The sequence below is a fragment of the Uranotaenia lowii genome, chromosome 1 (assembly GCF_029784155.1).
Source record: "Uranotaenia lowii strain MFRU-FL chromosome 1, ASM2978415v1, whole genome shotgun sequence".
Lineage (NCBI taxonomy): Eukaryota > Metazoa > Arthropoda > Insecta > Diptera > Culicidae > Uranotaenia > Uranotaenia lowii.
In genome coordinates this window covers 74,995,345-75,007,679 of record NC_073691.1, presented here as the reverse complement: position 1 = coordinate 75,007,679, position 12,335 = coordinate 74,995,345, and the positions used below count along the sequence as shown (strand labels likewise).

General features: G+C 41.5%; 1 protein-coding gene across 10 annotated transcripts in view; it reads right to left on the bottom strand.

Annotated features, from left to right (window-relative positions):
• LOC129739173 (disintegrin and metalloproteinase domain-containing protein unc-71) overlaps positions 1-12,335 on the bottom strand; it is a 1,315,240-nt gene that overhangs the window by 57,473 nt on the left and 1,245,432 nt on the right. For 6 of the 10 annotated variants that reach the window (XM_055730589.1, XM_055730594.1, XM_055730590.1 and 3 more), the window contains one exon: positions 4,352-4,490. The exons of 1 other annotated variant lie outside the window; for it this stretch is intronic. In XM_055730589.1, the coding sequence (XP_055586564.1) occupies positions 4,352-4,490 (139 nt within the window). The remainder of the gene's footprint in view (positions 1-4,351; positions 4,491-12,335) is intronic. 3 more of the 10 variants (XM_055730593.1, XM_055730596.1, XM_055730597.1) reach the window with 1 other exon arrangement.

The window sequence follows — 12,335 nt, the reverse complement described above, 5'->3', positions numbered from 1 at the left end:
TTTTTCTGTATACGTGTGGAACAGAGAGGGAGAGACAAAAAGTGTAGAGTCAAACAAAATGAGGGATGCCATCTTCCTTATCATTTTTGAGGTTGAATTTTTTTAAAAGGTATTTTTTGCCAGCGCGAATGAGTGGGTGTATGATTAAGTTCGATCGTCGAAGGATCGTTTGGTTCATGAATATTACTTTTGTTTCTAAAATTGTGTGCGTGTTCGGCGGCGCTCGGCTGCTGAGCATACATACTCGAAGCGCATCATTCGAAATTCGGATAAAGTTCGTGAAGGGGAGATTTTGTTGAAAATGAAGAGTGGAGATTTAATATCAGGTAATCAGAAACCGCTATCATCGATTTGAATTTCAGTTTTGAGTTTTGATTATAGATTTAATTTTGAATTTGAATTAACTTAGAATTTAGTTTGATTTTGAATCTGAATTCTGCTCCCTTATTCTGATTCTTAGATAAAATTTTGATTTTGGTTTCTAACTTCGTTTTCTCAATTCAAACTCTGACTTTGTATTCTGACTTTGGAAGCTTCTTTGAACTCTGACTTTAGATTTTTGATTCGAACTTCAGATTCTAACTTCGAATTTGAATTTCGTATACTGACTTCGGATTCTGATTTCAGATTCTGACTTTAAAATTGTGACTTCAAATTCTGATTTCGAACCTTGACTTCAGATTAACAATTTTTACTTTGGAATCTGACTTTGCATTCTGTTTTCGAATTCTGACCTCGGATTCTGACTTCGAATTCTGACTTCGGATTTTGACCTCGGATTCTGACCTCGGATTCTGGCTTCGGATTTTGACTTCGGATTCTGACTTTGGATTTTGACTTCGAATTCTGACCTCGGATTCAGACTCCGGATTCTGACTTCGGATTCTGATTTCGAATTTTGATTCCGGACTCCGACTTCGAAATCAGATTTCGGATTCTGACCTCGGATTCTGACTTCGGATTCTGACTTCGAATTTTTACTTCGGATTCTGACTTTGGATTCTGACCTCGGATTCTGACCTCGGATTCTGACTTCGGATTCTGACTTCGGATTTTGACCTCGGATTTTGACCTTGGATTCTGACTTCGGATTCTGACTTCGGATTCTGACTTCGGATTCTGACCTCGGATTCAGAATTCAGATTTTAACTTCGGATTCTGACTTCGGATTTTGACCTCGGATTTTGACCTCGGATTTTGACTTTGGATTCTGACCTCGGATTCTGACCTCGGATTCTGATTTCAGATTCTGATTTCAGATTCTGACTTCGGATTCTGACTCCGGATTCTGACATCGGATTCTGATTTCGGATTCTGACTTCGGATTCCGACTTCGAATTCTGACTTCGAATTCTGACTCCGGATTCCGACTTCGGATTCTGACGTCGGGTTTTGACCTCGGATTCTGACTTCGGATTCTGACTTCGGATTCTGACTTCGGATTCTGATTTCGAATTCTGACTTCGGACTCTGACCTGGGATTCTGACTTCAGATTTGGACTTCGGATTTTGATTTCGGATTATGACTTCGAATTCTGACTTCGGATTCTGACTTCGGATTCCGACTTCGGATTTTGACCTTGGATTTAACCTCGGATTCTGAATTCGGATTCTGACTTCGGATTCCGACTTCGAATTCGAACTTCGGATTCTGACTTCGGGTTTTGACCTCGGATTCTGATTTCGGGTTTTGACCTCGGATTCTGACTTCGGATTCTATCTTCGGATTCTGACTTCGGATTTTGACATCGGATTTTGACCTCGGATTCTGACTTCGGATTTTGACCTCGGATTCTGACTTTGAAATCTGACTTCGGATTTTGACTTCGGATTCTGACTTTGGATTCTGACTTCGGATTCTGACTTCGTATTCTGACTTCCGATTCTGACTTCGGATTCTGACTTCGGATTCTGAATTTGGATTCTGACTTTGGATTCTGACCTCGGATACTGACTTCGGATTTTGATTCCGGACACCGACTTCGAAATCTGATTTCGGATTCTGACTTCGGATTCTGTACTCGGATTCTGATTTCGAATTCGGATTTCGGATTCTGACTTTGGATTTTGACTTCGGATTTTGATTCTGGATTCCGACTTCGAAATCTGATTTCGGATTTTTACCTAGAAATCTGACTTCGGATTCTGACCTCGAACTCTGACTTCGGATTCTGACTTTGGATTCTGACTTCGGATTCTGACCTGGGATTCTAATTCGGATTCTTATTTCAGATTGTGACTTCGGATTCAGACTTTGCATCTTTTTGACTTTGGATTCCGACAACGGATGCTGACTTCGGATTCTGACTTCGGATTCTGACTTCGGGTTCTGACTATAGGATTCTGACTACGGATTCTGACTTCGGATTCTTATTTCAGATTTTGACTTCGGATTCAGATTTTGGATCTTTTGACTTTGGATTCCGAAAACGGATTCTGACTTCGGATTCTGACATCGGATTCTGACTTCGGATTCTGACTTTAGGATTCTGACTTCGGATTCTGACTTCGGATTCTGACTTCGGATTCTGACTACGAATTCTGACATCGGATTCTGACCTTGGATTCTGACTTCTGATTCTGACTTCGAATTCTTGCTTCGAAATTGGATTTCGGATTTTGACCACGGATTCTGACAACGAATTTTGATTTCTGATTTTGACTTCTGATTTTGACTTCAGATTCTGATTTTGAATCATTTTGACTTTAAATTCCGACAACGGATTTTGACTTTTGGAATCAAGCTTAAGCTTCTGACTTTGGATTTTGAGTTCGGTTTCTGACTCTCGTTTTTGAATCTGGATTCTAGTTTTGAGTTCGGGTCCTGTTTTTTATTTCTAAGTCCAGATTGGGATATCTCAATTTGAATCTTAATTCAAACAAATGCTACTTTATAAACAGTTCAGGATCGTTATATCGCATTCGTATTCTGAATTCTAGTGGAATCTCGGTTTAAGATTATTAGAATGTTTTTTTTTTTAAATTCCTAAATTAACGTTAAAAATTGGTTTATAATTTTTTGACGAAGTTCCACAGTTCTGATTACCTGTTTTACCGCTCAAAACGCGCCTGATAAAATGATGATTTTTAGGGAGAAAAAGGGTCCTATCTTTAAATGTTTGCACTCAAATTATCGCGCATTAAAAAGAAGAGCTTATTATCAAACAGAAAAAATATTTTATTGATAAGTGTGTATCTTATTAAGTTTTTTTTAATCAACAATGAAGTTAAAAGTGAAGAATGAAATAAACTTACATAAAGAAATGTAAACTCAATTCGTAAATCGCGGAGTTGATCCGTTTGGTTTTTGAAAAACGAAATATTTAAAACTAACAACCCTAATAAGCTTCGGAAATATCGAGAAAAATGTTGAAACGAAGACGGAAATAACAGAGTTATTAAGAAAAAAAAAACGGTAACATATTCTCTTGATTGAACTGATCGTCATCTGAGCATCATTTCTATCGGAATAGGTAGGTACTTTAACTGTTTGGAAATTGTTAACTGGCTTAACTCCTAGATTAGAGCGAGTTGAAGGTGTCTATGGAGTAGTAGTTGTAGTAGTAAATAGTAGTTGCAGTAGTTGAGGTAGGTTGTAGTGGTTGTAGTAGTTTACTTGATATGCGCATTCGTTTGACAGATTATTTTGAGTTTGGATTACAAAAGTAGTGTGGTTATTGTGTTTTAGTAGTTAAGATCAGCACAGACAGGGGACATAAGAATTTGAAAACTGTTTTAGAAAAAAGATGTTTTGATTATGGACGTTAATAATTATTATTTTGAATTTTTTCTGATTAATTTATTACAATGGAATTCATCGCTAGTGAAACAGAGATGGCGCTAGTGCGCAGTGATAAAAAACGAACATCAGCGCTGCCTAGTGTTCAGCACTGAAAGTAAGTCATTTTTTTAGAAAGGTTTATCCAAACTCCTTTGAAAATTGTCGCTCAAACATTAGTTTCTCATCTTTATGTACACCCTGTTAGCTGACTTAGTCGTTTAGTTTATGTTTTGGCTTGTTTGTTGCAGTTAGTGTTGGCTTCTGTTTTCTCTCTTTGTTAACATGTTAGTTTCGTTGTAACGATCCTATTTCCTCATTCTTATTTTTCCAAACCAAAAAAAAAATGTTGTCAATTATGTGTTTTGTTGTGATTTAGTTGGATTGTTTTATTTTCCGTTTTGACATATTATTCGGTTTTTGCGGATTGTTGTAGTTGTTGTTGTAGATTGGTTGGTTGGTTGATTGGATTCGGTTATCACGAGAGAGTGAGAGAGAGAAAGGAGTTCTCCAAACAAGTACAAGAACAGAAAAAAGAGTCGGAAGGAAAAAAAACGAAGAAAAATCACTAACCTTAGGCACAAGGAGAAGTTATTATGTACTACAACTGACCTGTAGCACAAAGCCATCAGAGCAAATGTTACAAAAACACCCCCAACAACCGACATTAACACACCGACTAGAAACACTGTGTTTGAGCCGTGGTAGTTTGCTGTTAGTTTATGTACATTGTTTTTTTTTTGACAGAAGAAGTAGTTTTTTACAATTTTGGCAGTAGCACGCCGGTTTGGGGGTTTTCGTCATGGTTTTTTTTGTTGGATATAATGTATTTTTTTCGGTCGAAATCAGCGAGCAGAAAGAGAAAAAAAGAAGAAAAGTTGTTTATCATCACAGCGGTCGCTAAAGTTGATGTTGTTGTTCTTGTTATTGGTGGGGGGAGATGTTTCGCTAAGATAAAATTTTTGGTTAATTTTTTGTTGTTGCTATATGGTTTGGCGGGATCGTGTTGTTGCACTACGGTAGATACGATTTGGGGAATGTTGATGAAACTGACTTTGACTGAATTATGGTAAACTATCTTGAAATGGGGTGTTGTAGCTAAGAGTTGAGCGAAACGGCTGCTAGAGACTGCTAGAGGAAGTTAAAGGAGAGGGTACAGGAGAAGAGCTTGTGCGAGTAACATGTGGACTGCTTTGATTTTGTTGAATGTATTCATTCCTCGGAAAAATGATAACGAATATTGCGTAACGTTATTTTTGAAGATGAGGTTAAACTTGACCAAGTATTTTTAACTGCGTCTATTCACAATGTAAAAAATTCAAAATGCTGGAAAGATCTGCTGTGTTAGCGATTGCTATTATAATTTATGTTGATTTGACTCTCATACTTCGTTTAATAATGTGAAAGCTAGAGGCTTACATTTATTTCAAATCACCTCTAGACCATTTGCTCTGCGAAGTAGTTCCACCTCCCCGTGGTGCAGAGTGGAAACGTGTCTGCAAGTCCAGCGTATTGCAGATGTACGGCCAAGAGAATTACACCAAATCCACTAGAGGCTGTCGACGGGTCTGCCAAAGCCGCGCGGAAGAAGTGGTGCACCCGGGTACTTAGGTACCAGTACTTGGGTGTGTGCGTGATGGTCCAACACGCTTTCGGGGGGTCATGGCCCTGATATGCGGACGTGACCGGAGGGAGAGCGATCGCCAACTCGTTTTGCGCTTCGGTGGGTATAGACCCGATTCGCAAAATGAGTAGATGCGCAAAGTGGTGGCCAATGGTGGGCCGATCACTTAGGGACGTGTTTACACGTCAGTGTCCGAGAGGCACATTCTGCCGGAGGTGTCAGGGTTCGACACGCGTTTCGGGAATTGATGCGCCCGAACCGCGAGTGTGACCTGATGAGGGCGTTCTATAGCTCGATCTGCGCTTCGGGTGGTCATGCGCCCGACTTGAAGATCGGGTAGTTGTGCTGAGTGGTGACTTAAGTCAACACTATTTGTGAGTTCGGAGGAGTCTGAGTCCTACACGTGGCCTAGGGGGCTTACCCCCCCTACCCGCGTGTTTGAACAGAGAAAGTGTCGTCGACAACTCGCTTTGTGTTTCTGGATCTTGGACTGGATTCACAAAGTTAGTAGTTGCGCTGCGTGGGGACCTCATTCACACATTGAGATGTCGGGTCCTAACTCGTCAGAGGAGGGGTTGCGCATCGAGTTGTGTTAGAATGAGGTTATATTGACAGAGGATTCGGAAACGAGTATTGCCTTGGAGCGCACTAGCGCGAAATGACCTCCCACTATTGAAGCAAAGTGTGTCAAACAGTTCGAGGTGGGAACAAAGGTCAGTGGCCCCAGGTGGACTTTATGGCGTAGGGGGTACAGTGTTCCTTAGCATTGTATCATGAGTCGTCCAATTGCACCCATGGACCCAGAGTAGCAAACTGGGGGGACGCGGTGGCTCGCCGTGCCTTGGAATGCAATCCGTAAAATGGATTTACCACCTGGGTTAACAACTAATAAAAAAAACCTCTAGACCATTTTGGATATCATAGATTTTTTGCCTTTCACCTTTTTAGACCATCGAATACCTTTTGTTTATTGAGGGCATCATTTACTAACCTAACAACTGTAAAGTGTACATGATTGTAGTGATTTCCAAGGACTTCATTGCGTTGGCTCAAGATAAGCCAACTCACTGAACCCACAGATCAAATTCTCCTTGAAGCTGGACGTAGGCAATACAGGAATCTACGTCTACCACAGAGAGTTTCCTGAATCCATAACACTTAAGGTAGTCGCGGCTTGACGAGCGATTCGAAGGTGAGTAGTTCCTTCATGAATAACGACTTCTTGGTGGATTACTATCGCGTGGACTCAAGTTCATGGTCAAGTAGGTGTAAGGTGCCACTCGTTTACTGGTAAACGGAAGAAATTGCAATTCTGTGTGCCAGTTTTCTCAGGGCTTAGTGACAGGATGAGCACAGACCGCGGCACATTTCAGGAAAATTCCCTTGGGATGACGCCTATGGGATGGTGTGGCCATGGTTGAACATCATCTGAAATGTGCCTTTTTTTTCCTGTTGGGGAGAGAGTCCACTGCGACCATTAAGTTGATCTATTGTGGTTTACCCCGCGTTATTATTTTTACTTTGCTATGCTACTTGACACCCCTGCACTATTGGTTGAAGTTGCAGTTGTTTCCCGGTAGCACTACGACCACACACATAACCAGGTAGAATCTCCAAGTGCAATCTAAGTTCCCTTGAAAAGATCCATATGCATGTGCTGCATGATTGGGGCGTACAATTCCAAGGTATACAGGGCTAGCATTTCACTAATGCTAAAACCGCCAACCTTCATCATACTATGTGTGCCAGGTTATGTCACGACCGGGATTCGATCTCATGATCGTTGGCTTAGAAGACAAGGATGCTATCCTCTAGGCCACGATCTGCTGGCAAAAAATGTGCCTTTATACATGAACTATTAGTGCGCTGTTCTCGCAGCATAGTGTTACTTGATGTCTACCTGTCCTGGTTGACTGTTAAACGGGCCAGAACAAAAACTTCGTAGCATCTGCAAGTCTTTGCAACCGGAGAAAGTTCCCGGTCCGGACATTATTCCGTTCGTAGTCGTGAAGTTTTAAATCATGGAATTTCTTGAAGATTCCGGTGTTCAAGAGGGACCTACAGTTACCCCGAAGGTGAAGGCACAAGGAGGGGCATGATCAATCGGAAATAGAATCAATGGTCAGAAAATAAGCTTTGGTTACAATTACGCTTGAGTCATAAGTAGCGGGAATAAATTCATATATCCTATACTGCAACACACACAATAGAGGAACACAGTGCTGTGTTTGTATCGTTCTTCTCTTGGTTGGCTTTGTCGATCACAGAATTTTTTAAGGGAGTACGTCTTTGTGTTCAACTTACGCTGTGGTCAGCATGCAAGTGTTGATCCTAGTACAGCGGATTACCAGTGCGGAGAACCGTCAGCGTAGAGGTCATGAGATGCTCCAGTTCAGTTAGAAGGTGCCACTGGAGTTCAATACCGAGAAGTCGGGTTTTGAGAGGGCTACTCTCGATTTCGTCACGAGTCACACTGCGGTTAGCAGCGTGAGTTAATTTCCGACGGCCTGGAGGAGGACTCTCTGGATCTGGAACCAGGATTGGTCATGGTCGATTGTTCCAGATGCTCATCCGAGCCCCTACATCATGATTTTTCTGTGGCTTGGACGTATGCTGTTGAACGTTCTAGTTGTTGATGACTGGGATTCCTGGAAGAGCGCCATCGACGAAGAGAAAACAGAGGAGAATAACACTTGGGAAGCGGTTTGTTTGTCCCCGGGCCACAGAAAGCCCATCTTGTCGAAGTGGGTGTTCAGCGAGAAAGACGATGGTCGATACAAGGCTCGATTGGTGGTGAAAGGGTGTTCCCAAAGACCAGGTTTGGACCACTGTGAAATATCAAGATGGAGAGCGTTCGGACCGTCCTGACGTTGGTGAACGAATTCGACATGGTCGTTCATCAGATGGCATTCCTAAATGGGATTTTAGAAGAAGTTATGTTCATGCAGTTGCCAAACGATGACTTTGGCAAATTGAAGGTCGTTCGGTTGAAGAAAAGCCTTTACGGCTTGAAGCAAGCGGGTCGTGCTTGGAACCAGCGATTCTACGACGAGATACGAAAGCTTGGTTTCTATTCGTTGAAGAGTGCCTGCTGCTTTTACCGATCGTGCAAACGAGGGCTCACTCTTATCCTGTACTTACGTGGATGATATCCTGATTGCCGGAAAGAACGTTTTAAGAGGTTATCTGGATCAAGACTGAGCTAGGAAGGCTATTCCAGAAGACGTCAAGACTTTCTTGAGAATGACTATCAAGCAAGACTTCGGAAAGAGCATTACCGGAATTTCTCAATCAGGATACGTTGAGAAGGTTCTGCAGCGATTTGGTATGGCTGATTGCAAGCCCGTAGGCACACTGCTGGATACGAACTTTCACTGGCCGAAGCTGAACGATGGTGAGGATATCACCAAACAGCCGTTCAAAGAATGGATCGGTTGTCTACAATATCTGGCGATTTCTTCGAGGCCAGATATCTGTGCTGCGGTTAGCTCACTAATACCTTCGAGGTACGGCCGATACGGCGTTGGTATTCGGCAGAAACGCGAAATCGGAACCACTCATCGGATATGCCAACCACTCCGATAATCGAAGGCCTGCATCAGGCTACGCTTACATGATCTTCGGGAATCTAGTTTCGTGGTCAACCAAACGTCAACAGACGGTCAGTCTCTCATCGACCGAATCTGAGATTGGAGCCCTTTACCATGCGGTGAAGGAAGGTTTGTGGTTAACAAACTTCCTGGGTGAATTGTGTGTGGTTAGCACTCCTTTCAAATGAATTGAGGATAACACCCCTTGCATACAGTACCTGGAGGAGGCGCCAACCCATCAGCGGATGACGCATTTTGACGTGAAGAATGCGTTCATCAGGAAGATCGTGAGAAGCGATCAGCTTTCTTTACGACACATATTGACTGAGGATCAGTCAGCTGATGCGTTCACCAAAGCGATATCAAGGGCGAGGCATACAATGCTGTTCAGCATTCTCAATTTACGGATTGAAGGGAGGTGTTGAATTTACGGTTTCGTTTCGGATCCTTCCGGAGAAAAAACGTTTAGGATCGGTCAGATCCTCCAGCAGGAAATCTGCAGCAACCGCGAAGTTACCAAAACAGTTCGATTTGGTCCTCACTTACTTTGCACCAATTCAATATTGATGATTGCCGAACGATAGAATGGTGATGATGATGACAGTACAAATGTTTACATCACCACACGGCTAAGTCGAACTACTCAAATTAGGTTCGTGGTAATACAGCAGGGTTGCCAGATATTCTGAGTGGTTAGCTCAGAATATTGCACGAAATTGAGAGAACTAATAAGTGAGGATATCACTACAGTGTAGAAATGCAAATAGCTATCGCTTATGTTATAAGTTATTGAGGAACTTGACAAAAGAAACAAATACAGATTAACTCTATTCCACCACTGGAACCTGCGTTTCAACATTTTGAAATGTGTGAACAGCATGTGCATTTGAAGCAACATCATTTATATTTCTTTTTTTAGCACATCTGATGATTCAAAGTAAAAGAATATTCTTTTTCAACTTGTTTTTCACGTGTATTGTATCATTTTACGGTCTCGAATCATCCTTTGGAACTCCTGGATTTCAAGTGAGTCACCATTGAAAAAAACCTCGTCAATTCCTATTTTGAATGCTGTCCAAGCATCTTAAATACACTCTTTCCGAAAAAAAAACTGTTCCATGACCTTGTTTATAGACAAAGGAATGAACATCACTTGATAGAAGAAGCCCACAAAGATGGATAATATCACAAACAGCTTTTTTTGTATCACTAAAGTGTTCCGTGTCGTGAAAAGCAAGACATCAACTTCTTCCCGCTACTTATGACTCACACAGATTTTAAACTCTCCGAAACCAACAGCAAAGGGCCTAATGCCTGTTTTATGTGTTTTAACAACATTTTTTGTGACATGATTTTTCTGTACACAAGAAACTATATTCTGAGTGTTGATCTTCAATCAAAGAGAAATTAACTATAGTTATGCCTGGAAAAGAAATCCTCTTTTTGAAAATAACTCTTCAAAAATATGAAAGTCACTATCACAATTTTTACGTTACGCAATTTTCCAATGATCTCAAATCGTTACTGACTGGCAGAGCGGCAACACAGGCGAGAAGGAACGTAGAAGGAACTGGAACTAGGGGTTTTCAATTGGGGAGGAGGGATAGAAAATTTTGCTCCCATTCAAAAAATTGAACCGGACAGCAGCAGCACATGTTCTCGGTGGTTCGCCTGACACGGTGGTTATGACAATGGTAATCTTTTGAGCTGATTCGGTTGAGGCGATTGATTGTTTTTTTTCATAATGGTGCCCTAAATTGATTGGGAGTTGTGGCTATTTTTGTAGGATTTCCCGGGGGTTGATTTGAGGTCGAGGTTTTTCGTAAAAGCGCCCAGTGTCTGTGGTCTAACTATAGTAGGTACATGGGAGATATATATCTCTGTTTCTGGAAATGGGAAAGCCCGGTTGTGCTGAAGAATAATAAGGGGGTGGTGTTTTTGTGCGGTGCAGTCCGTTGAGTCTGGTGTGGCCCCGAAGGGTCTTCGAGGCTTTCAGTAAGCAGCGCTGCTGGAACATTTTTCCGTTCGATGGTCTGCTCGAAATGTTTATCTACGGGCTTTTTTCGGTGGTTGTTTTGGCTGGCGGTGTTTTTACTCTCTCCGGGTCTGTTATCATATCGAAGAACTGTATCTCTATTAGCTAGTGTACGGGATGGTGGCAAAAATAAAGTACTGCAGATAGAAGGTTTTCTACTAAAATAAGCGGGCAAGTTTCTGTTTTGCAGAAAGTACGTGAGCTACACGGAGGGAAAAACGGAAAGGGAGATCGAATAAAGGAACGAGAGTAATGGTATGCAGATGAACGCTTACAGATGTGCTCTAGCATTTTAGAGAGATGATTTTTCTACTTGTTCTCGGTAAGCCCGAATTGTCGAAACAGTTTTGGTACAGCAAAATTTCCAACCCGAAGACGGGTGGTCGAGGAAAAAAAAACATCATCGTCTTCATGGAGTTACAAGCAAGCGGCTACTAGCTACATTGTAAATTATCATTATCGCAATGGTGGATTTTGACCTTTTTCTTGCGACGTCCGCGCGTCGGTCGTCCAGTTTGATCCCAGAACTACTCAAGCAGTCAACAAATAACATCGAAATCGCGTGAAAACTTGGCAAAAACACGACAAGGACTTGAGCTTTAGGTTTTACCAAAAAAAAAAAGAAAGGACGCAAGTTTGGGGACGACCCGTTCACTGGAACGCGGATTATAAAATCACCATTTTATGCATATCAGCTCAGCTGTTCAAAACTAGCACAGGCGGATGGCATGGAAGAACGACTCCATTTTTTTCCTTTTTTTTATCCGACAACTATAGATACTAGAGGTTGGGTTGTGTGTTCCCGCTTTTGCTAGAAACCCGGAATGGGAAAGTCAACGAGAAAACAAATGATGAGAATTATAATTGGAATAAATTTGCGACGCTTCTCGTTCGCTGAGTATACGATTGTTACCCCGTTCGTTCTTCGGAGCGGTTTCCGGTTGTTCGAAAACACGGAAACTTTTGTGCTATACTTTTACATCACATCTTTTGATACTAGGAAATTTTTAGGGACAATTTATTTCCCGCAAAATATGTAAAAACGTCCGGTCAAAATCCGAACATCTTCCAAGACGTCCGAAAAACTGGATTGAACAAAGACTTTGTACAAAACTAGCATTAAATACACTAGTTTACAAAATTTTAAAAAAATCGTGAACTTGATTGACTGACCAATATTTTTAATGTAAAATCGGGCGCTGAATCCGCAAATGAAATTTAAAAAAAAATCTCAGTAGAACCGTTTTTGAGTTATGCTCCAAATATGAAATTTTGGAAAAATAAAAAAAGTTCTTTTACTTCGATGCA